We start from the raw sequence: 26,735 nt of genomic DNA, 5'->3' as shown, positions 1-26,735 counted from the left end.
TTTTTCTCTTCTTTGTTATGAAACTCTGGAGAATTATCCTCCAGCATGTCTTCAGCTGGGGAGGTGGAAAGCCTGGACCATGCCCTTGGCTTCAGGGCCCCTTCTGGGTGCCCCCTCCTCCTGGGGTTTTTAAAAGCATTTACTTAGCAACATGCCCTGTAGCTGAGAGAGCTGCAGAGAACCTCCTGCGTGTCCAAACCAGAACACTTTGTTCCCTGACCCCAGGCCCTCATCACACCCCAAAGCCCAAATCCTTTCAGGTGGCCAACTTCAGACAAGAGTCTGAACTCAATGCTTGTTTTCTGGGGTCTACACAGGCCCGTATGATGAGGCTACCTCCATTCTACCCTTGTGCCTCCCCCAATCCATTAGGGGCCTCAACTCCAGTGATCCCTAACAGGGAACAAGGTTCCCCAGGCAGGGAATGCAGCCCTCTCCAGGATGCTGGCCTGGCCATGTCCCAGTGGACATCAGTCCTGGAGCAAGAGGTCCAAGGCAGGGAGTTCCATCCCCCATTTCACCAGGTGTGGTGACCTTTCTGGGTTCCTAGCCTTCAAGATGGGATTTTTACACTGTGCCACAGTGGGGGAAAGCGAGGCACAGGGCCGGTGAGTGGGAAAGAAAGAAAACCTCTGCGACTAGGAAACGTGTCCCTTGCCCAGCACAGCCGCTCCAGGATAGCACCCTTTGGGATGTACCGCTGAGCTATTCTTGGCACGTGGCATGGCACTGTGGTGGAGGTCAGCAGCTTGTGGAGTTGGGGGTGGGGGTGCTGGCAGGAGCAGGTAATTCTGGACCCACCATGGGGAGGAAGGGGACATTGCCCCTTTCCCCACACCTTGGACACAGCAGGAATTTTCTTCTTTGATGTGTGTAGGCACCAATGCCTATGTGGGTGTGAGTGCGTCCTCCCCTTTTGTTGATGAAGAACCTTCCTGCAGCCGTTGGGGTGGGTATGGGCGCCACGTGTGCCTGGCAGCAGGGTGGGGCCTGCGGAGGCTTGGCTACTATATGTCCTGCTGCCACCTCCCCAGGGGAAGCAGACCCTGTGCCCTTAGTGCCCCTCATACCCAGTCCCTCACATTCGTCACTTGGCATCCCCCTGCTTGATTCTCCCAACTCAGCCCCTGCCAGGTTTCTCCAGGCCCTGTGGACCCTGGGATGGGATCAAAGGAGGCAGCAACTGTGCTGCCTGCCTCTGCCTGAAGTCAGGGATCCCTGGCCGCTACTGGCATCTGGTGGGCAGGGCAGGTGGGGAGGTCAGGGGTCAGCTTTTCCACTCCCCAGCCTGCACTGGCTAAGTCACCATGTGTAACTGGCCTGGAGGCTGATCTGTGTCCTCCACAGTCCCTTGATGCATTGTATTGAAGCCAATCCTTGTGTGAATGACATGACCTGTTGTTACCGCCCAGATCAAACCAGAACCAAAGGACTGTTGCGCTTGGGCCCAGAGCCTGGGGACTGAGGCTGCCATGACCACCCTGTTCTCTTCCTTCTGGGGTCCCCAGGAAGCTCCCAGGACTGAATGATCCCCACAAAACACAGTGGCCAGAATGGGAGGGCTGGAGGTCAACTCCCCCCGCCCCTGCCACCACAACCAAGAGGCCCCCATGGAGGTTGGCTCTAAGCCGTGGGTCCCTGTGGGATGCGGGCTCCCACGGATACTTCAGGGGATGAGCATGGGTCTTCCTGGCTGACAGGAGGCTGGTGGGCCCTGGGTGTGTGGGGCCTGTGTAGGTGGGTTGGACAGCACTGGGCCTAGCCAGGGAGCCAGGGACTGGTGTGGCCAAAGTGGGCAGCAATATGTTGCCTGAACCAAAACTACTGTGCAACCAGCCCAGCTGGTAGGGAGAAGGAGGTCTGCCTAGCAGGACCATCCACCCCTGTCCTAGCCCCAAGCCCAGACTGCCTGCCTGTACTGGACATTGCCTGGTCCAGGAGGCCTGGGCATGATGGTCAGGGGGTGTGTCCCTGGGTTCCAAGCCTTGGTGGTCCCTTGGGAGCTGAGCATACTCTGGGCAGGAGGAGGGCCCACGGTCCACTGTTTGCATCTGTCCCTGGGGGTGTGCCCCCACCCCAGCTTCTCAGCCCGCACAGGGACGTGGCCAGGGCTCCTCACCTGCTCTGTGGCTCCAGCTGTGATCAGCTCACTGGGTGACTCTGACAGCTTCCTCCCCAAAGCTTGGGTCCTCCTCTGTGGGAATGGGGTGTCCCAGGCCCCCTGCAGGTAGGAACCCACCCCCAGCTCCTCTGGTGAGCCCTCCTGGGCTTTCTTACCTACTGGCTCGTGAGACCCGGTTGACCAAACTTGGTGACCTATTTTTATTTTGGCCTTTTTCTTAGTGTGTGTTTTCTGTAACTACTGCTGTGTAGAGCTTCTGTGAGTTTTAGATAGAGAATCTTGCCCACCCAGAGGTCTGTCCCCCCACAGAGAGCCTCCACTTCGGCCCCCCTGGCTGGTCCTGCCTGTGCTCCGCTTGGTGTGAATGTTGAGTGTGATCGACCCACATGGCTGCTTGACCCTGCATCTCCTTCCTTCTTGTTGCTGAGGCCAGTTCTGTTCTCTCTTTCCCCACCTGAACTGCACTTGAAGCCAAGACGAAGGATGAGAAGTGGTTGCTAAGAAGGACCCTCCTGCAGCGAATCCGCTGTGAGGAGGCTGCGCTGGCCCAGCCTGTCATTTCCTTCTCTAAGCTCGTTCCAGAGGTCGGCAAGGGGCAGCCTGTCCCTGCCTGCTCCTGTGGCCTGTGAATCAAGAATGGATTTTACATTTCCAAATGGTTGAACAAATAAACAAATAACACTTCATGACACTGAGAAGTTTCCCTGTCCATAAGTAAAGTTTTATGGGGGTGCAGTCATGCCCATCTCTTCACAGGCCACCTGCAGAAGGCTGCTGTCCTGCAGCCATGGCAGAGTTGCATCCTTGAGGCAAAGATCAGTTGGCAAAGCTTGAAATACTGACTCCTGGCTCTTTAGGGAAACAGTTTCCAGTCCTTGGTTTAAGGGCTGTGTGGCAGGACCCCAGGATCTTGGTCAGATTTTTCCTCACTCAGGGTCTGCTGTGGCCTTCGCTGGTATGTCTGCAAAGTCTGCGTGCTATGGTGCCTCTCATGGGGGCGTTGAGCTCTGCCGTGCTAGATTTCAGGGTGTCTGCCTCATGGTCATTTGTCTCACCAACAGAGACCCTGTGGCCAGATTCAAACTAGCAGGAACAGTTGGTCTTTGGCAGCAGGGATACCTTAGAGCTGAGCTGCCACCCACCCTGAGGTGGTCCCATGACACCCACTGTCTGGGTCAAGGTTGGGGCAGGGCTGGTGTCCTGAACTGCCCTGCGATGTGGATCGTAATAGCCGGGGAGGAGGGGGGTTGCTGTTACTCCCCATATCATGGGGGGTGCCTCACCCCCCTGCGATGTGGATCGTAATAGCCAGTTACTCCCCCCTGCAGTGTGTGTCCATTATTAGCAGTCTCTTTTGTTCAGGATATTAGGAACAATTTCACAGGTTGTGTGTACACAGCCTGCGATAGGAGAACGAATACCATCCTCTGCACCTCTGGATATTAGGAACCATATCACACAATGGGTGTACACTTTTTGTGAGATTTGGGGTAATGTCCTCCTGTGTTTCCCCGAATATTCGGAGAAATATCACAGGGCAGCTGTACACCCACTACTCTCTTGGTAGGAACATCATACTTTACCTACTGGAAATTAGGAGCAATATCACAGACTGGGTGTCAAACCACCGTCATATTGGAAGTGATATCATGCTCTCCCCGCACAAGTTATGAGGAACAATATCACAGGGGGGTGTGTACCTTCTCCGGTAGTGGGAGTAGTATCATCATCTCTTCCTTTAGATGACAGGAACAATGTCACAGGGTGGGTGTACACCTGGTGTGTCTTTGGAAGCAATGTCATTCTCTCTTCTTCTAGGTTTTATGATTCATATCACAGGCGGGGTGTACACCCCTTGTTATATTGGATGGAATCTCGTCCTCTTTCAACCTGTATCTTTAGAACAATATCCCATGGGGCTGTCCATCCCTTCAATATTGGTACTAATACAATCTTCTCCTTTCCTGGATATAAGAAATAATATCACAGGAGGGGTGTACACCCCTTGCAATATTGGTAGTAAGATCACCTCTCCCCTGTGGTTATTAAGGACAAAATCCCAGGGTGGCTGTACGATTACTACTTTATTGGGAGTAATATCACGCACTCACCCCATGGATATCGGGAACCATATCAATGAAGAGGTGTACACCCCTTTCGATATTGTCAGCCATGTCATCTTCTTCCCGCCTGGATATTAGGAACGATACCCTGGGGTTGGGGGCGGTGTACACCCACTGAGATATCAAAAGTAAAACCAGCCTCTTTCCCGCTGGATATTAGGAACTGTATCACAGGTGTGTGTGTGCACCTTCTGGGATATTGAGAGTACTATCAGCCTCCACCCCGCTGCATATTAGGAACAATATACGGGGGGAAGGGTGGTTACACCCCCTGAGATATTGAGAGCAATATTCTCTTTCCCCTGTACATTAGGAACTACATCACAGGGGTCTGTACGCCTTCTGTGATATTAGGATTAATGTTATCCTCTCCCCCACTGAATGTCAAAAACAATATCACAGAAGGGTGCACACCCCATGTGATATGGCCAGTTATATCATCGTCTCTACCTTTGGATACTAGGAACAACATCACAGAGGGTGTGTACACTCTCCTGGGCATAATGGATATTGGGCATAATGTTATCCTCTCTTCCCCTGGATATTAGGAACGATATCCCTGGTGGTGGGAGGTGGAGTACATTAAGAACAATTTCACTGGGTGGGTGTACACCCCCTGCGATATTGGGTGTAGTATCATCCTCTCTTCCTACGATATTAAGAACAGTATCACAGGAGGGTTGTACAGCCACAGTCCCTGTGTTATTGGGAGCAATAGCATCTTCTCCCCCTCTCGATATAAGGAACAATATCCCAGGGTGGGTGTACATCCCCTGTGATATTGGACATAATGCCGTTGTCTGCCAACGTGGATATTGGGCATAGTGTCACAGCAGGGTGTACACCTTCTTCGATATCATCCTCTCCTCTCAGGATTGTAGGCAAAATATCGAAGGGGTTTTACAAGTCGTGCAGTATGGGCAGTAATATCATCCTCTCCCCACCTAGATGTTAGGAACTGTATCACAGGCGGCTGTACACTTCTTGCTGCAATATTGGGAGTCATATCATCCTCTCCCATCATGGATATTAAGAACAATATTACAAAGGAGGTGTACACCCCCTGTGATATTGAGAGTAATATTATGTTCTCCCCTTTGGGGTATTAGGAACAATATCACAGGAGGTGTGTACAACCCCTGCGATATTGGGAGTAATATCATCCTCTCCCCCTGAAAGTAAGAAACAATATCACAGGAGAATGTGCACCCCCTGTGATATTGGGAGTCATATCATTTTTTCTCCCTCTGGATACTCGGAACAATATCACAGTGGGTGTGAACACCCCCTGCGATATTGCCACTAGTATCATCGTCTCCCTCCCAGGATATAGGGAACAATATCACAAGGGGGTGTACACCCCCTGCTCTATTGGGAGTGATATTGTCCTCTCCGTCCCTGGATATTAGGAACAATATCTCTAGGGAGTGTACACCTCCTGCAATATTGAGACTAATATCATCCTCTCGCCCCCTGGATTTTAGGAACCATATCACAGGGGTGGTGTCCCTTGCAAAATCGAAAGAAATATCCTCTCCACCTTTGGATGTTAGGGACAATATCACGGGGAGGTCTACGCCCCCTGCGATATTGGGAGTCATATCATCCTCTCCCACCCGGGATATAAGGAACAAGATGACCGAAGGGATGTACACCCACTGCGATAGTTTCAATAATGTCATCCTCTATCCCCTGGCTAGGAATAACATCATAGAGGGGTGTACACTTTCTTCAATATTGGGAGTAATATCCTTTCCCCGCCGGATATCAGAAACAAGTCTATTATTAATATTAATAAATATAAAAATTAATAGTAATCATTGATATTAATAATCACAATAAAGATAGTAAAAATTAATACTGGTTAACAATGTTAACGATTAGTATTAATAACAGTAATACCACTATTAATAATAAAATGATATCAGTAATTAATGTTACTTAAATCAATACTAAGTGATGTTGGTAATAAAATAATAATATTAAGAACTAATAATATTGTTAAATGACATTAATAATAATTTTAAGCGTGCATAATCATATATTTAAAATAATTATCCATAATTAATAATGGTATCCTATTAATTATTAGTATCATCGATAATTGTTAAAATCGGTCATTGATGTTTAATAATTAATCATATTATTACTCCTAATACCACAGGGGGTGTACAGCTACCTGTGATGTTGTTCCCAATATCCAGGGATGGAGAGCATGATTTTAGTTTTAATATCGCAGTAGGGGTACACTCACCCTGTGACACTGATCCTAATATCTAGGAGGGTAGAGTATGACATGACTCCCAACATAGCAATGAATGGACAGCCACCCGGTGATACTGCTCCTAATATTCATGGAAGAAGCATATGATATCACTCCCAATATCGCAGGGAGGGTACAGCTCTTCTGTGATATTGTTCCTAGTATCCGGAGGGGGAGAGGATGATAATAATTCCAGTATCGCAGGCTGTGTTCACCCGCCCTGTGATATTGTTATTAATATCCTGGAAGGAAGAGGATGATATTACTCCCCGTAGAGCAGGAGGCATACACCCAGCTTGGGATATTGTTCCTAATATCCATGGAGGGGAGAGGCTGATATTACTCCCAATATGGCAGGGGGTGTACATCCACCCTGTGATATTCTTCTTAATATTCCAAGGCCGAGAGGTTGATATTACTCCCAGTATCGCAGACACTGTACACCCCCGTGTGATACTCTTCCTGATATTCGGAAGGGGAGAAGATGGTATTAATCCCCATATCGCAGGAGGTGAACACTCACTCTGTGATATCTTTCCTAATATGCAGGGGGAGAGAGGATAATATTATTCCCAATATTGTAGAAGATGTACATGCCCCCCCTGTGATATTGTCCTTAATATTCCAAGGCACAGAAGATGATGTTACTCCCAATATCGCAGAAAGTGTATACCCCCCAGTGATGTTGTTCCCATGATCCAGGGGAAGGGGATGATATTACTTTCAATATCGCAGGGGGTGTACATGCCCCTGGTGATACTGTTCCTAATTTCCACCTGGGAGAGGATGATATTACTCCCAGTATCGCAAGGGTTATAAACACTCCTTTGATATTGTTCCTAATATCCAGGCGGGGAGAGGATGATATTCCTCCCTATATTGCAGAGGGTGTACACCCGTCTTTGATACTGTTCGTAATGTCTAGAGGGGGAGATGATATTACTCACAAAATCGTAAACACGCTGTGTGTCCACCGTGGATCCTAATATCCAGGGAGGGATATTACTCCCTAAGTCGCGGGGGGTGTCCACCCCGCCTGTCACATTGTTTCTTATACCCAGGGAGGAGAGGATGATATCGCTACCAATATCGAAGAAGTGTACACGCCTCCTGTGATATGGTTCCTAATATCCACGTTGGGAGAGGATGATATTACTCTCAATATCACAGGGGTTGTCCATCCCGCCTGTGATATTGTTCCTACTATCCATAAAAAGAGAGAATGATATTACTCCCAATAGTGCAGGGGTTGTCCTCCACCCGCCATGTGATATTGTTCTCAAGAGCTAAAGGAAGAGAAAATAATATTCTTCTTTGTACTGCAGGGAGTGTACACCCAACTGTGATATTGTGAGGCACCCCCCGCGATATGGGGAGTAATAGCCACCCCCTCTCCCCCCTGGCTATTACGATCCATGGTGGACTCAGCCTGTTTACGATAGTATAATATCATCTGCCCCTCTGGAAATTATGAACTCTTTCACAGACGGGTGTACACCCTCAGTGTGTATACCCTCAGAGGGTGTACACCTGTCTGTATTGGGAGTAATATCATCCTCTTCCTCCCTGAATATTAAGAATAGTATCCCAGGAGTGTTTCTACTCCCTGCGATATTGGGTGTCATAGCCTCCTCTCCCACGTGGAAATTAGAAACAATATAACTGGAGGTGTGTACGCCTTCTGTGATATTTAAAGTAATATCATCTTCTTCCCTCCAGGATTATGGGAACAATATCCCTGGGGGGTGTACACTTTGTGCCATATATGTAGTAATACACCCTCCGCCTTGGAACATTATGAAAGACGATCTCACACGGGGGTGTACAACCCTTGCTGCGATATTGGGAATGAGATTATCCTCTTTCGCCCCTGCATATTTGGAAAAATGTCAGAGTGAGTGTACCCCTCCTGTGATATGGGGATGAATATCCTCCTCTTCCTTTCTGGATATTAGAAATAATATCACACGGGGGTTTGCACTTTCTTCGATATCTGGAGTCATGTCATCCTCTCCTGTTTTAAATGGCAAGAACAATATCTCGGGGGGATGTACACCCCTTGCCATATTGGGAGTAATATTACGCTCTCCCCCCCTTGATATTAGGAACAAAATCCCAGCGTGGGTGTACAGCTCCTACTGTATGGAAAGTCATACCGTCCTCTCCCTTCCTGGATTTTAGGAACAATATCACAGGGCCGGTGTACACAGCCTGCGATTTTTTAGCCACTAAAAATCTTTAAAAAAAAAGTTTTATTAGTTCTTTATGGTCAGGAAGGAAGATTACTTCTTTAAATATAACTAAAGCTCTGGCACTCTCTAGTGGTTAGAGAATCTAAAATATTGTTCTACATGAGCTTATACTTTACTTCTTCCTTTAGTTTTATGAATTAGACATAACCTAGGTACACTGCCCCACATGAAGAAGGCTTGTCTAGTGGCAAAATAATGAAATCAGAAATTCTGCATTTACTGATGCTTTCATACCTCTAGACTAGAAGCACTGAGATACAGTGTTGTTGGATTCTGTGAAGGCATTTTCTTAGCTATTACCAGATGAACTAAATTAAGAAATGTTAACTGTAAAAACTCAGACAAACCAAACCTGCTGGGTGAGGGAATTCCTGTCTCTAATGCTTCCAGATAGCCCATTTGACTTATAAGAGTAGATTTGAGACCTTTATAAATTTAAATTCAAAAAGAGAACTAAGGAATAGACCCTTGATTTGCAACTAGACAGATCTGGGCTCAAATCCAGCTCATGCCATTTGGTCAAGTATTCAGCTCCAAGCCTCAGCTCCTCATGTAGCATCAGGCTGGTGATAATCACCCTCCAAAGAGTCATTATTGACTTGAAGTGAGAAGAAGATGGAAAACATAGCCCCCAAACTGGCAGCAAAGAGTATTAATAAAAGGAAGACTATTACTGAGAAGAGTCTAGGCTAAGGAAAGGATTACTTTTCTTCAGCTAATAGGATCACAGGTTAGCTTGATTAAAGTCTCTCAAACTATTGGGCCCATTCTCCCTGCCTAAAATCCAAACTCCCCTATTAATTCCCCACACTTAAAATTCAGAGTCCCCTAATAATCACACAGTATTCATACTGACTTGTTCACTCTTTTTATTTTTACAAAGCATGGCAAAATGAGGAAACCACTGACAGGTGAAGAATCTGTACAACGGAAAACCACCTTGACCATCTCATGATTTTATACAAGAATCGGAGGTAAGTTGTTCCTTTAAAGTGATTTTGTCATAAAAGAGTCATGTGAAATAACTCTCATGATGGAGGAAAGGAAAGAAATGAAATCAACATTCATGGTTATTTAAAATGACTTAAAAGCTAAGCATAATATACATAGTAACTCCTTTTCCGAGTATAAAAATAGTGCCAGAAACTATATTTGTTCAAATATATTGAAAAGGTATAAGAATACAAATAGATATTAACAGTGGCTAGTGATGCCTCATAAAGTTTTCTTTTCTTAAACTGTAATATAAATTTATATGTTCAACTATTTACATTGCTTTCAACAACATTCATTAAGATATGTTTACACAGGCTTTTAGTAAGTATATGGAATGGTAAAGTGAGCTTTAATACTTTCTTCTTTGCTCTCTGTAGCAGAGCAGAAGGGGTCCAAAACCATGCACAATTTAACAGTCCTGAAGAACTGTGTAATCTTTACCTGGCTAGCATATGGAAAAAATAAACTATATACAAGAATACAAAACTCCTAAAGTGTTCTTCAACTATCAACCGGTTAACTAATTCATACTTGCAAGAAGACAGGATGTTTGTTCACTGGTAGATTCTTAGTAAGTTTCAGGTAAAGAAGGTACATAAAATATATGTTATTGATGAAAATGGAAGTGATGCAGTATACCCCATGTTCTCAGGTTAAATCGGCAGTATCAGAAGCAAAGTCTCTTCTCCAGGACCTCCTTCAGGGACTGTGAGCTCCTTGAGGTCACTGCTCTGTCTCCACAGCTGAGCACAGTACCTAACATGTGGCAGGACTCAATAAAAGGCGGGTCAATGTATTTCTGACACAAAACAATTAAATTGTGCCACCTTATTTTGACTACAGTTATTCATAAGAGAGGATAATGATGACTTTTTTATCCTCTCATTTTAAATCAATCTTGTAAACAAAAGACAATTGCCTGTGATAGCCTGTTAAGTTTTAGGAGTACAATCTGGTGAAAAACACAGAAAAAAAACTGTAAATCAAATTGGAACAGGTCTAGTATTTGTTTGCTATGCTGAAAATAAAGGCACTTCACTGCTAGGCAAGAATATATCTGTGACTGAACAGTTTTCTCCAAGAATCCAATATTTCCAGTATATTTTCATATACTTTCTTATCTCTAATACTCCTATTAAATGAAACTATTCTTCAAAATTAAAAGACAGAGATGACAACATCATCATCCTGGGTTTGTACCTTGAAGCAATGTACTCAATGAGCTCTAAATCTCACATTCACTAGTGATCTGCAAGTGAAGCTGAATAAATATATTCTCTTTGTTCAGTCTTGGAAACTCAACATTAGAAATGACACATGGGAATAGATCACCTTCTCTCTACACTAATATCCCATTTCTGACAGTGGTCTCCACCGCCCATTGGGCTTATAAAGTAGCTGCCTTCTGTGACAATTTGCTTTGAAGACAAAGGCTTTGCTCAAACATAACTCCTTTAAAAAAAGCATAACTTGTTTAGGCACACAGAGGTTAAGTGACTTACATAAATCCTCCCAGGATTGTGATTGGCACAGTCTAATCTACTGAAAAACATAAGGCCAGGCAATTACATAGATATTTTTTAACAAGTTAGTAAAATAGTGGGGTCTTTTCTGGCTAAAAATTGAAATTAAATGGTATCATGTTACTCTCTTATAACTAAACAAACAAAAAATCTAGAACAAGTACTTCTTGCTAGTTATGGGTAATGTAAATATAGAGTAAGGTGAAGGAAGACTATATGTATATATTTCCAACTTGAGAAGATACTGGAAAGGAAATTAAAAATTATTTGAACCAATTAACCAGCCCTAAAGAAGTATTCTTCTTTGTATGAACTGAAATATCCAACAATAAAATAAAATAGGCATTGCCCAGCTTCCTTTAATGTCTAAACTAGTAAAGTAAAATAAACATTATTCAAAGGCAGACCAAACCATTTCTAATCTAAATATATCTTCTTGCATATTAAAATGACACACATACAAAGCCTCTAAACATGATCTACTATGTCTTTAAAAAATTTCTCAGTGACACATACTAGAGGGGACCAAACAAACTACTAAAGTATAAGTACATATTTTAGCATAACTGCTAAATCACAATGTAATAAAAAGGTTTATTAAAGATTGCTATTCTTTAAGCAATTTTTCTATACTAAGGATTTATGTATGCATGCATAAGTATACACATGTATGTATATATAGCTATTATTTTAGTGATAGTCTGTGTATTTTACATACCAGTGCCACCAAGGGGCAACCTTATAAATTTTATGTGTATGGCAAAAAAATAAAATATCCTGAAAATACAAGTATACAATACATATAGCATTAAACAGTTGGTAACTTCCTAGATTAACTTTTACCAAATACAAAATAACGGCAATACAATGGGGTTTGCTTCTATTTTTTGTGTTTTTTTTAACCAGAATGATAAAAATAAAACTGCATTATGTCAAGATATATATACACACTCAGAATTTTAAAAACTTAAGGAACATATTGAATTTTAGGCAAAATTTAGGGGAATTGGGATACAGATGGAAAACACATTTTGGCGAAAGGTCCTTGAGAATGCTGCATTACCATGTCCTTAAGAAATTTTCTATCCAAATTAGTGATCGAAACTCAGAACAAATATCTTTTTTTGTGGGTTGGAGGTAGAAATGAACAAATCAAGCAAATCTCTCCTTTCTACTCTCCCCAAATCCAAACATTCCTGCATATTTGAAATAAATTTTCCCTTCCTAGACCAGTTGCTTAATTCGTTATCTATTTCTCCAATATTGAATAAATGTGTATTTAGGGGCACACATGTAGAATATTAAGAAAATACCATTGAATATGAATTAAGGGCCAGTGTTTAGCATTCACATCCAGAATTCTCTGGATCTCAGTTGACTTGTCCTATACATCAAAATATGGCAATTTTTCAATCACAATACTGCTAAATGTTTTTCAGGCATAAAGTTTCTTACCCACTGTTCCTCAAATTCATTTTTGACCCTAGTATTGGCAATAGCCCTTTGCTATTTATATAATTAAAACTTTTCTTTAAATTTCAATTGACAGGAAAAAGAGTCATTTTGTACTCTCTTATCTATAGTCACGTCTCACTTCAGGTCAATGCTCCAATTGTCACTTTTATTTTGAAAAGAAAGCTCAGAAGGAAAAAAAAAAACTCTTAGAGAGATCTTCTAACAGAACATTTTCTTCACTGACAGACATCCAAGGCCATTCCATTTCTAGATCACACTTATCCCTCAATCAAGTCAGTGACTGGATCATCTCCTAAGGTTTCACCTGCTTTGCATCAGGTAGGTGAGATGAAAGTGATTTTATGGGTAGCCTTTAGAAAAATGTACTGCACTGAAATGACAAAGTTCTCTCTGGTCTGTTCTCTCACAAAACAGCCAAGTCAATTAAATAATGTTTTCTTTACAATACAGTTTCATAGTACTTTCCGTTTGTTTCAGAGTGCCTTAACTTTTTAAAAAAGACATTGTTGACAAATACAATTATTCCTCCTTAAAATCCACTCAGCCACCATTTTTCACTATCCTGTAAAGCCTTTAAATGTCACAGAATGTATGTTAATTTGCTCCTAACCTACTTTTGAAAAAGGAAAGATTCCAAACAGTCTTGAAAAAATGGTAATTCAGAAAACACAAAAACCAATTATTTAAAATAGTCCCCAAGCAAAAAAAACCTCAGTGCAAGAATACTGCTTACACTTTGCAGTACACGAAATATCACAATCAATGCTTTTATCAATGTGCTAACAGTGGATGTTGTTGATCCTTTCAGTTCAGTAGCATAAAACAAATATACAAAAAATATGTAATAGTCCTCTAAAAACATTCATGCTACACTCTCAAAAGTTGTGCAAAAATAAAAATACAGCAGTGGCAAAGTATATACCAAATACAGACACTATCCAGACAGTGTGTAAGAAACTAGGCATACTGCAGAACACACCGTCTCTGTAAACTTCAGCTCTGCATGAAATAGGCCCCTCAGTTCCGCTTGGCCTGGCCGCTTTCCCCATTAACCAGCATCTTCTCCTGCTGTTCTGCAAGGGCCTGCCATTTCTGCCTGTTCTTTCTGCAGCCATCTAGCAAAGGGAAACAATCCTCTGACACGTGGGTCAGGGCCTAAAGAAAAAAAAGAAAGCAAACAGCTAGAGGGAAGCCAGGAAATACGCCCTCTCCCACAGGCCTGTTACAAAGGGCCACTCATTTCATGAGCAGACTCACTGCTGAAATTTTCACAAGCTGTGTGAGCACATACACAGATCATTTACACATGATTCTTCTAAAACACTACAGATAAGGAGTACATGCTGAGAGACAGAGCAAACACACATTCCAAAATAACATTACTGTGCTAGGGAGGCAGATCTGTGTGGAATCCACTTTTAGGGGAAAAAAGCCATTTTGTTTCTATGTAGTACAGTTGGCTCTCCCTAAGTGTGACTGCATCAGGAGCTGCTTAGTTTTTGTGTTTTTCTAGGGAATGGTTTCATACAATGTACTTAAATAGGCTTTTATCCAGGATTATATTATAATAAAGATTCATAATTCGATATGGCATTATTGTGTACCAATTATAGTGCCATAAATATTTAGCCACAAGAATGTTCATTTCAGATTTCTTCCTAATAGTGAAACACTTAAAATTACAAATACTCAACAATAGGTTGTCACTGGAAAATCCCCCACAGAATAAAAAAAAAAAGAACCCTCACAGAAACACATTTGATACATAAAATATGGATATAATGACATTATGGATTGCAAAAGGCAATTACTGAATTATTGTTAAATGAAAAGTATATGAAAATGTCATAAAGCATATACATTGATATGTTATCTATAGTTTTCTCTGGGTAGTGGATTGTAACTGGTTTTATTTTCCTTTTTGCTTCTCAGTAATTCTGATTTTTCTTTTTCTTCTTTTTTTTAAGGACAGGTTTCCACTCCCATTGCCCAGGCTGGAGTGCAGTGGTGTGGATCTCAGCTCACTGCAACCCCCTCCTCTCCTACTCAAGCAATTCTCCTGCCTCAGTCTTCTAAGTGGCTGGGACTACAAGCGCATGCCACCACACCTGGTTAATTTTTCTATTTTTTTGTAGGGATGGGGTTTCACCATGTTGGCCAGGCTGGCCTCAAACTCCTGAGCTCAACTGATCCACCTGCCTTGGCCTCCCAAAGTAGTGCTGGGATTAGAGGTCTAAGCCACCATGCCCGACCTCTGATTTTTCTATAGTGAGAACATAACTATTTCTGTAATAATGTTAAAAATACATGTCAGTATCACATAGAATTTTCAACAGCAGATTCAAATAAAATGAATACTTGTATACATACATACATATATATAGTAGAAGGATAACATCTATAATAGGTGATGTGATTACTATGTTGACTGTATTTACAGGGATAGAGAAAAATCAAAAGAGCCATTAGTATTTTTAATGGAGAAACTCTTAATCCAATCAATAAGGAAAGCATCTGTTATGGAAAGAATGAGATGTCCAAGTGTTTGAAACAATGCTCTGAACACACTTCATACTTCTGAGGAAGAACTTTGAACAAAGGAGTAAACAAGTAGAATGCTGCGAAAAATGGGGAGACGACAGTGGCACATGACACCTGTTTTTTTTTTTTTTTTTTTGCCATGGTTCTTTTGGTATCTTTCCTTCCTTTCCCTGTCAGCCACAGTTCTTTATTAAATTCTTTTGATGCACCTCTCCCACCAACCACCTGTTTGGGACAAATAATCTATCTCATTGGAAGATGAACTTTACAAGTTCAATTACTAAATCTGAAACATCTGGATTAGAAAATTTCTAGGTTTTTTTTTTTTTTTTTTTTTGGTTTTGACATTCTATGATAACTCCATGACAAATGTTCTTTTTCCAAATAATTAAAACTTACAATAGTTCTCTGTTTAAACTTTCAAAGACAAAGACAATCTCTTCTTTCTGCATCTGAGTCATAAACATCTAAACTAATAAATTAGATGTTTTAGGGAGAATCCATTTGCCTACAATAACCACCCCCACATCCAAAAGCCAAGCCAGCAGATACGTGGAAATGGGAACCTGCAATATTCTACCTACCTCCTTTTAACCCTCAGAAAATTTTTACAACTAGAGTAAAGCCACATTATGACAATGAGGAAAAGTTGGATTACTTTTCTTTATTTAGGCTAAAATTTAGATTTAAAAAAAGAATATGCTAACCCACAGTATATACAGTATTGTTCCTTGAGGGTAATACTGGCATATAATTCTTCTTAGCATCCCCAAATCAATTTGTTGGAGATTAGCACATAGTAGGCACTCAATAGATATTAGTATGTGTTCCTTGTTCAGTACAAACATGTTCATCAGTAAAAGAAACCATACTAGTAATAATTTTATTTCTTGATTTAGAAGCAAAAAATAGGCACCTAATATTAATCTCTTCAATTTACTTTAGGTTCTAATTCATAACAGTCCAAGTTTAGCAAGTCTAGTAGTTTTCATATAAATACCTCATACAGTTGCAAGCAGATGGCGTCTATGAACCCAACTTGCATACTTGGGATTTTGTTTTTCTTCTCCCTGTTCATTAGATCCTGAAAATACAAATACAGACCAAACACACAGATGTGCATTTATTTATTTAGTTAGTTATTACTTTATTATTTTTGGGGATGGAGTCTCACTCTGTTGTCCAGGCTGGAGTGCAGTGGTGCCATCTCAGCTCACTGCAACCTTCACCTCCCAAGTTTAAGCTATTCTCCTGCCTCAGCCTCCTGAGTAGCTGGGATTACAGGTGTGTAGCACCAAGCCTGGCTAATTTTTTATTTTTAGTAGAGATGGGTTTCACCATGTTGGCTAGGCTGGTCTACAACTCCTGACCTCAAGTGATCTGACTGCTTTGGCCTCCCAAAGTGCTGGCATCACAGGCATGAGCCACTGTGTAGCATTTATTTAAAGAACACAATGAAAGCTGGCTCTAGAAAGGTGAATCAGTGGGTTAGCCTAGGAAGGTCAGATAGAAATTAATCCAAAAAAAAAAAAAAAAAAAAAAGAAAAGAAAACAGGAAAACTCTTATGTTTCATTTCAAGGAAATTCATTCCAAAAAACAGAAGTGGGTTGAGAGGAATCTTTACTTGTATCTGAGATGCATACTCTATGTAAAAAGGCAGTATGTATCAAAGACCTTTAAATACTGTTTGCCCTTCAACATGACAACTAGGAATTTGTGCTAACAAGATAATGAAGAATGAGGTTTAGTGGTTTATCAGTTCCCTTGGTGTAATGTTTGCAGTGTTCACTATTACAAACAGCACTGTGATAAACATCTATTATAGATGAAACACTGCTGTGAACACATTTCTGAGGAGAACTTTGAACAAAGGAGTAAACAAGTAGAATACTGAGAAAACTGGGGAGACGGTGGTGGCATGACATCTGGTCTTTTTTCCTCCATGTTTCTTTTGGTATCTCTCCTTCCTTTCCCTGTCAGCCACAGCTTCTTTATTACATTCTTTTGATGGCAGGAACCAAGGAGTAGGAGTGAAACATCTATGATGGATGTTTATCACAGTGCTGTTTGTAATAGTGAACATTGCAAACATTACACCAAGGGAAGTAGGTAAATTATGGTTACATCTATTTCATGTAATCATGATAGTACATAAGAATATTTGTTAAAATGAAAAGTGGTTTATAATACTTAAGCAGAAAAAACAAATTACAAAAAAACAGTGATACAATATGATGACCCCAAGTGTCTTTTTTATGCCTTTTATTGGTTTTGCTTTCTGTAATGAATATGTATAATTCTTCCAATGAGAAAAAAGTTTTAACAAATCAGAAATTGTGGTCCTAAGGAAAGATGCCATAGGACCATAAAAAGGAGTCTACAACTTTAAAACAATGCATTTGAATTCCTACGAACAAGGTTTCATACTTACAGTGGGTTCTATGTTGAGTTCTTTTCTCTCTCTGTCTCCTTGATCAAAAAATTCACTTGCTACAAGTTCTGCTATCTGAAATAAATAACAGACTCAGTTTTGACAATGAAAAGCATATCATTCTTTAAAACAGAGACTGTGAATGGAGGCCCTGTTAGGAGCTATATATCTCCATTTTATAGCAAATAAGCAGCAGCTTGATACCTGAAGACAAGTAGTCCACATCCAAAGCATGCTCTCTTGACTATTCCATTATACTCTTTTTCACTTAGGTATCTCTCTCTCTCTTTGGTAGCTTCCAACATTTTTCCCTTTTAATTTTATTTAAAAACGTTTTCTTCCTTCATTTATTTTCCCCCCATAAAACAGTATGTACCAGGATTTGATTCAGGAGAAAGAAAGGATATAAGAAGACACATTCTTCCCTCTTCTATTCTCTTCCTTGGTTAGAAACAGGCATATAGTCCTGTTTATTATGTGGCAGGAAGGTAAGTAAAGATCACCTAAGTGCTTATGGTGTGTTGGCTTTGGCACATGGAGAATGAGTTTTTGATCTTGTTTTCTCGGCTTGTCTGTTTCATGAGATGAGCCTGTAGGAAGAGTTACTAGGCTACCTGACTACGCAGCCCAGAGCCTTGACCAACAGCAGCCTGTCAACAATCCTAAATAGCACATTAAGGACTCAAAATGAAATCTTGAAAAAAAAAAACCACAATATATATGTCACTGCGTGGACATCTATCACTTTTCTGAGCCTGTACTCTGCAAAACATTATAGCAGTTACTTAGTTAGAGGGAAGGATTTTTTTCTAGCCTCCTGGTAACAGGCTCCATTCAGAACCTTCTCGACATCTTATATCAATAATTCCTATATCTACAAGCCCCAGAAATCTCTATGTTCTACTTGTTAATGTCTATTTAGAGCTGAGGCATAGCCTAGAAGGCTAACCATAAGAAAAGTAATTTTGCTGCTTCTAATTTTCAAAGTAATTAAAGGGATGACCTTAAGAAACAAGCCAGAAGTATAAGTTATATCCCAAATAAAAAAATCTGAAATCTAAAATGCTGGTCCAATGAGCATTTCTGTAAGTGTCATGTCAGTACTCAAAATGCTTTGAATTTTGAGGCATTTTGGGTTTTTGAATTAGGTATGCTCAACCTATCATACTGAAATGAAAACTTATCAACAGCGATGTTTTTGCTGTGTTAATGTAGATGCTCTCTTTCTTAATATATCTTACAAATATTATGTGCAAATGCATCTTCTAAAAAGAAAAGCCTTCGTATGTCCAAATACCGGTTTTTAATACTACTTAAAAATTCCAAAAAAAATTTCCATACTTACTTCAGAAGCTACCTTTAAGAGTAAAAACTTAAAAAAATTATTTTATTTTAGATTTAGGGGGTATATGTGCATGTCTGGTATATATGTATATTGTGTATTGGTGGGGACTGGGCTTCTAGTATACCCATTACCCAAATAGTGAACATTGTACCCAACAGGTAGTTTTCCCCCCTTGTTCTCTTCCGACCTTTCCCCCTTTTGGAGTCCCTAGTATCTGTTATTTCCATCTTTATGTCCATATGTCCCACTGTTTGGCTCCCACTTATAAGTGAGAATGTGCAGTGTCTGATTTTCTGTTTCGAATTAGTTAGTTCATTAAGGATAATTGGCTTCCAGCTCCAATCATGTTGCTGCAAAGAACATGACTTGATTCTTTTTATGCCTGCATAGTATTCCATGGTGCATATGTACCACATGTTCTTTATCTAATCAACTGTTGATGGACACTTAGGTTAGTTCCATGACTTTGCTATGATATAATAAATGGTGCTGTGATGAACATATAAGTGTCTTTTTTATATAGTGATTTATTTTTCTTTAGGTAGATACCTAGTAGTGGGATTGCTGGGTAGAATGTTATTTTGACTTTTTAATTATTATTGTTATTGTCACTAAGCAACATACCCGTTGTTGAATAGGCCAGGGTTTTGTAATTGCAGAAAGATCACACGCTGTCATCAGCATTGCTCTGTTATGGAAAAGAGAAATCCAAAACTCCTATTTACTTTTGTGTTATTATATACCCTCAATAAATAGTTACTAATAAAAAAAAGTTAAAACCCTCTAAACAATGGAAATGGCAGTTTATAAAGACCAAAGAAAAAGAAACAATTTATATGAAAGTCTAACTGATACAGTGAGAACAGAGCATCATTGTTTCAGTTTTCCTTTGAACTTTGGGAATTTGTCCTCAAACTGCCTCATTTAGCTCCAGATTGGCAGACTGAAAAATTACTAACCTTGGGTAAAATCTTGCCTGCTTTTATTATTTTTGTCACCTTAGTATTCCATTCTCTATTTCATCACACCGTCACAGTATGATGAAAGTACATTGATTACTAATAATTAACCATTAAAGTATAACATCAGGTATCATACTGATGAAAGTCTTATATCAGAAATCATAGTAGGTCATCCTAATTCACTCCACACACATGCTAACTTCTACACGAAAAGACTTTGAATGATTAATCACATTTTTCAGCCTTTTCCTTTATTGTTTCTCCATGCTGAATTATAGTTAGGAAAGTTTTTTCACTCCTAGGTTATAGAAGAATCCACCTATACTTTTATTCAGTGCTTGTATGATTTAAGTCCCTACATTGAACTCTGTGCTTCAGTTGGAATTTAAGTCTGTAGAGTAGATCCAATTTTGTCTTTTTCCATTTGGTTATCTACTCATCTCTCTCTTTCCTCCAGTCACTAGGAATGTTATCTTTATTACATACTATATGTCTTATGCAATTCTAGATTTTCTACTGTGTTCCACTGGTCTTCCACCAATATCAAACCTTTTCATCATAGAGACTTTATAGTACTGCTTCCATGTATGGACCCTGACTTCACTGCTCTACCTTTTCAGATTTTCTTTAAGAGAAGTAAACATTTTGAAGCTACATCTTACTTCTACAATAATTCCATTTTCAGCACTTCCATTACAATGAATTAGGAAAATGAATAAGGGAAACATATAGCCATATACTGATACTCTACCACATTTTAAAGGTTTTTCTAGAACATAGGAACAATTCATTCCCTTGGATTTGCAAATGCACTTCTTTTCAAGTAAATATTCAAATTTACTCTTTGTACAACCCTCTGGAAAAATCTGACAGGTTTTAAAATCATCATGTTATAACAAATAATTGCAATAAAAACTAACAGTGAGAAAAAATGGTGAGAAAATTAACTGGATAAAAAACTTCGGCTTTAAAGATAGTTAACCTACTTACAAAAACAACTCCTTTTGATGAGGATCTTCCAAATTGAATTGATTTTTTCTTATAAGTTCAAAAAATTCTCCTCGCCTCCTACAACGTTTAAAAAAAAATTGCTAGTTATAACAATTACCCGGGCTCTTATCCCTTTGTTCTACAAAGACTCATGGAGTAAATTTATGGTTAAAAAAAAACCTCTATTTTTTTCCCATCTTAGAACCCAGTATAAAAATCATCATTTACAAATCTTTAATACCTCACTTTCCCCCTTCTATCATTTGCTTCCGATGAAACATTAAATCTCACCTAATTGTTAACTATAGATCACAAATAGTGGTAATTTCAATTCTTGAATATTTGTTATTTTAAGAAAAATGAAACAGTATGAGTTAAAAATTTGATGCTGAGAATGATTTCAGATATTTTAAGTGTATGGCATAATCTATAGGTTTCAGTTTAACTATCATTTATTTCATGATAGAGGATAAAAAATATATAAAGTTGTGAAGTGCTTCTGAAGTAAATAAAGACTAGGTAAAGTTTAAAATAATATTTGTTATTTTTCAGTGAATATAATAATATTCGGTGTACAGTGAATACCTCTTACGTGCCCAGTATTGTTAAGCATTTTGAGAAGGCATAAGACAAAAATTTTTCTTTTTGCAGTGTTTAATATCTACCTGGAGACACAAGACTCAAGAAAAACTTAGGTAATAAAACTGATAGTATATGACTATAAAAAATGAAAAGCAGATTTCATAAGGATTCAAAGGAGAGACCCATGTGGCCTGTAAAAGTTGGAAAGGTATTGTGGTTACAGGTATTTTTCAAATTCTTGGTAATTTGATAATCCTTATTCTGCAATTATTTCTAATAAACTGAATATATATATATATCTCAATATATACTATTGATATATATATATCAATATATACTATTGATATATATTATTTTGTCTTAAACTCAAAATGCTCTAAAAACCAATTAAGTAGGCACATACAGTTACTTCTAGATGTATAAGAGTAGATATCTGGCAGATGTTTTTGTGTGTTTATTCTATTTGGTTTTTACTTCTCCTAAGAGTGACTACAACCATAAATGTGAATCCCTTACAGAAGAAGAGAGACTCCTGTTACAAGGGAATCCTGAGTGTGATTCCCTGACTCCCCTCATTCCTACACATGCATCAAAGATCTCAGCTAGGAGTTGGAAACTTATGATTGCTCAAATGCAGGAAAGTATTTTCTAGCTTTTAGAAAGGCAGTTTAATCATGAATATGCATAATCACAGAGATGACTCTAATGTATATATACTCTTATTTTAGAATCAACAACTTCAAAGTTCTACATAAATATTCTTCTGCCAAAATCAAATGAAAAGAAACAAGAGTTACTTGCTTGGCAGTAACTCCTTTTCCTGCCCAACTAAGCTTGAACAACGGTATAAAGGAGTCATGAAATGGTCAGAAGTTGTGGGGAGCAAGGGAAAGGAGGAAAAGCAAATGACATATAATCTTGGGACAACATGGCTTGGAATGACTGACCTTGAGATGGCTAGTAGATTTGTATATAGTTTCAGAGACACAGCGGTAGATAAACATCAGAAATAATAGGTATTCTTAATTTCCAGCAGTAAGTAAGCCAAAGGAGTAGACTTTTCTGGCTACCCTTTAAGAAACTGCTCCATAGTCTGATAAGCAGTTTTGCCAGGACATTTGTGTTTTGAAATTTCTCAGAAAGACTTTGAAGACCTATTTCTCTGGTTATTTCTTAAAACTTACTTAATGTACAGTGCTAGGTCTGTAGCTAAAATAGCTTGCTTGATTATTTTCAATGTGGTCTTATATTCTTCAATGGAGAGGCCACTGAGAATCTGATTGCCCTTTATAAAAAAAGAAAACCAACATTAGCACCCTGGAGAAGCTGCGGACAAGAACAAAATCTGCAAACACATTCACATATCTTAAACACATGCCCAGTATTCTAAACTCATGAATGTGGAGGGCATACTTAAATACCATGAAATAATGTTTCCCCTCTATGTTCCCACCCCACCCCTCTGTCATACATGTAAACTGCTTCATGATGCTTCATCTGCCTACATACGCATGTTTTTCCCACTTTTATACTCCTTAAGCCTTAGTCCAGACTTAAAATCTAAAGCTATTCTTTTCCATAGGGCAGACTAATTGCTATAATTTAACAGCAAGTAAAACTTTGAAAAAAATCAAAGCCATATTAATGGATATGAAGAATGAAGTGGTAAAATTTTTAAACAATGGATTATGAAAAAAGTCACTTCTCTATGGCATTTTAAATAAATCCAATAATATTTCTGGTGCAAATTTATATAATTTTAACTTGGTCAGTTATGGTAACAGTGCATATTCCTTAGGAACATCTTAATATAGATGGGTAAAGGGCATGAGCCAAAGGGTGCTTACTGGTCAGTGGAGAAAGAAAGCGTGGGTTGAAACATCTATAAGGAATATTTAAAAGGTAGCTAACCCATGTGCAAATCATTCAAAGTTTTCACTATGTAACCATTTTTTATTTCTTGTCTGTAATTTAAAGCATAGTGGTTCTCTAATCTTGAACTAAGTAAAATACATAGACCGGGCACTCATAATACAATCAAAACAACATCTCTAAGTTGAGTCAGATATGCTTCCTATATCTTAGGGCCAAGAAAAAACCCAGATGCTTAGGAAAGAGATCTGAAGGCAGAGGATTTGTTATGAAGACAGGGGAACTTCTGGGTATGTTAGGCTGAGGCCAAAACACATTGGTTAGAGGATAACTAGATGCTGAAACTGGATCTAATTAATGACAATAATCTATAATTACAACCATAAACATTATTTTAAATACTAAATCATTTTAGATTCTAGACTAAACAGAAAATTATTCAGAAAATACCTTCTAATACTTATTTTAAGATAAAACAATTTCAAGTGGAAGATGAAATGTCTTTTGGTGCTATATTTTTACTTTTTACTCCCAAAGGCTGAGGATATAATTTCTTGTGTAATTTTGCTTACAAAGATAGAATATATAGATAGGTCTTATAATTTGAGCCAGCCATATAGATAACCAGATTCCTTATATATTAAGCAACAACATATTACATAATAAGTTACATAGTAACAGGTCAGTTGATAGGAATACTGTAAAATATGCTTTTAAAAAAGTTAGCATATTTTCTTTCTTTGGAGCTAAATTTGTAATGGGATATTGAAATGAAAGTTTTAGTGGAAACACACAGATAGCAAAAGTACAGATATTCCTACTACAACATGACATATACATTCCTGAGAAATTTCAGTTCTGAAAAACTGTACACTAAAAATAACATGGATTGTGCAAAAAAATGGTATTGGGAAAGACCACTCAAAACCTATGCAACTTTGTAACCAGAGTACAAACCAAACCAAGAATTGGTTCCTCTGGAAGTAACTTGGATGGGCCAGTCTGGCTGGTCTGGAGGCTGTCTCTGAGGACATTAAAGATGGACAAAAACAATCAAGTAGAAATGCTGGTTTGTGGGGGCCCTGCGATCATGCATATAGAATTGATCATTGAGACAGTAAGTCTGCTATTAAGGTGGGCATTGAAAGAAGAGCAAGCTCCCGAGAGGCTACAGCAGTCCAAAGCGAGGGAGAGAGCCTCAGGTGCAAGTGCTCATTTTTAATATTCCTAAGAAAGAACGGAAAGGGCTGCATATGCAGGAGCCAAGGGGAGGGCTTTTTTCTTTCTTGCCGAAGGTCAGAATTCAACTTCTATAATTCTGGCACCTCTTACCCCAGGGAGGTTGTGTATGAAATGATAGAATGTCTATGGTATACTGATACCATCCTTCTACCTCCCAATCACACATGATATAATTCATACTAAACAATCACATGTGGTAGAAAAACAATCTGTACTAGACCATATACAGACTTTATAAGGAGGGTGCCAAAACAGGCTACATAACTTTTAACTCTTCCCCCACACTGAGGTGTTGAGGGAGGCATGAGAGTGAGTTCCCCTTTACCTCAGGTAAGAGAGAGGGGCGTGGAGTTCCTGTGTATGTCTCCTATCATTTAGTGGGTGGAGGTGGGGCTAGAGTAGACTTGTGTCTGACTCTTGTCTTAAAAGGTGCAAGACACTCATCTCAGCACCAGTCTGTTAAGAATGTTTTAACATTTCTCACCTATTCTCCCTTCCCATTCTCCAAGTATGAAGGGGTAAGAAACTACATGGAGTTTGGGGAGAGAGGAAGGAGTCAGAAGAAACACAAGGTAGGGAATGGGAGAAGCCTACCAGTGCAGTAACAGAAAACGTGAAACGTTAAATCAGGTTCAAAATTTGGACTGCTACCCAGCAGTACACATTTTGGTTTCTGAGTTGAGAACTCTATACTATATATTGGGACCTAAAGTAACTAGAGGGTTTTTACTTACAAAATCGTGACCAGAAAAGTGATGGGAATCCCTGAATTTTTTTCCAGGGCTCAGGAAAGAACTAGCCCCACTGAGTAAACTTAGTGATATTAGGGTAAAACTGTTTTAAGATTATATGTCATGCATTGTGTATGTTCAATGTAATAGTTAAAACTTTCATTTTTTCATATTATTAAGGTAATACCTACACACAGCAGATAATGTAAATAATGAACAATCACCCCCCCCCCAAAAAAATGAACAATTTCATTACACCAGCACAGCCATTGTTAATATCCTGGTGCATATTAAATTAATCTTGTTTTCCATAACATAAGTATGTTTAGCATAGCATAGCATATGCTTTCTTATGTTGATAAATATTCATTTCACCAAGTAGTTAAGTAGCTTTATTCTTTAATGAAATTGTTTCTTAGTAACTGGAAGTTTCAGTAAAAAGAAGAAAAGGTATTGCTTTGTGAAAACAAATGCTTGAGCTATAGAAACCACTTCATTTCAAAAAAAGCAGAATTAACTGAGAGCCACAAAATACACATTTTTGTTTGTTTCTAATTTGGAATAGCCACATAGAGTAGAATAACCAAATTTCCCTTATCAGGCAACATGTAGACAGTTCTGGTTGTCTAGAGAAGTGAGGCTGTGAGGATCTCAAATGTTTTGGCTTTGCCTTCCTTACCCAAAAAGGAATAAAGTATGTGCAAGAATTTATGATGCTGGGAATAAATCCAAGAACTAAAAATAAAACTGAATTTATAAAGCTCTCTTTTAAAATTCCACAACAATAAATTAGGTACTTACTGGACTATTAAGAATCATCAGGCACTGGTCAAAATGATGGTGCTCCATGATTGAATGGCAGTAGAGCTGGGCAAGTGGATGTTCACTTCTGAAAATATTTTGTTGAAGAAAGGAAAAAAGATCAGTTTCCTTAATGTGCCAGTTTATCAGTACATTTTTATTACTGTTTAACTAAAAGAGAGACTACTTCACAAAATTAATCAATAATTTTCCCTCCTTTTCTGAGAAAAGAGTGAGGTAATCTCTGGGAAACAAATACCAAGAGTCAAATTGTTTTCAAATATCAATGGAACCATCGCCAGTGCAAAGTATGAACAATTTCATTGGTCTTAATACTGATTAAAATAGAAGTAAGGAGTAAGGACCAAAAAATTAATACCTCCAAACATGGAAAAAAAAACCCACTGAAATAGTTGTACCAATTATATTTTTCAATTTCAAAACTGCAATTGATATAAAATCTGAAACAAATTCACATTAGC

At 39.2% G+C, this 26,735-nt stretch overlaps 1 protein-coding gene and 1 long non-coding RNA gene across 6 annotated transcripts in view; one reads left to right on the top strand and one right to left on the bottom strand.

Annotated features, from left to right (window-relative positions):
- Positions 1-15,110, top strand: part of LOC126955606 (uncharacterized) — a 50,680-nt gene extending 35,570 nt beyond the window's left edge. For 2 of the 3 annotated variants that reach the window (XR_007725984.1, XR_007725985.1), the window contains exons 2-4: positions 9,644-9,734; positions 12,981-13,073; positions 14,723-15,110. This is a non-coding gene — a long non-coding RNA (uncharacterized LOC126955606). Of the gene's footprint in view, positions 1-8,839; positions 9,735-12,980; positions 13,074-14,722 lie in introns of those variants that run through there. The other variant, XR_007725983.1, reaches the window with a different exon arrangement.
- Positions 13,073-26,735, bottom strand: part of PDE5A (phosphodiesterase 5A) — a 125,625-nt gene continuing 111,962 nt past the window's right edge. For all 3 annotated transcript variants that reach the window (XM_050792344.1, XM_050792346.1, XM_050792345.1), the window contains exons 15-21: positions 26,254-26,341; positions 22,792-22,892; positions 21,026-21,103; positions 19,698-19,761; positions 17,729-17,803; positions 16,297-16,380; positions 13,073-13,910 (exon numbers count right to left, since the gene is read on the bottom strand). In XM_050792344.1, the coding sequence (XP_050648301.1) occupies positions 13,773-13,910; positions 16,297-16,380; positions 17,729-17,803; positions 19,698-19,761; positions 21,026-21,103; positions 22,792-22,892; positions 26,254-26,341 (628 nt within the window). In that variant the 3' untranslated portion in view covers positions 13,073-13,772. The remainder of the gene's footprint in view (positions 13,911-16,296; positions 16,381-17,728; positions 17,804-19,697; positions 19,762-21,025; positions 21,104-22,791; positions 22,893-26,253; positions 26,342-26,735) is intronic.

This window comes from Macaca thibetana, chromosome 5 (assembly GCF_024542745.1).
Source record: "Macaca thibetana thibetana isolate TM-01 chromosome 5, ASM2454274v1, whole genome shotgun sequence".
NCBI lineage: Eukaryota > Metazoa > Chordata > Mammalia > Primates > Cercopithecidae > Macaca > Macaca thibetana.
The sequence above is the reverse complement of the archived record's forward strand: the minus strand, read 5'-3'. Positions and strand labels throughout refer to the sequence as shown.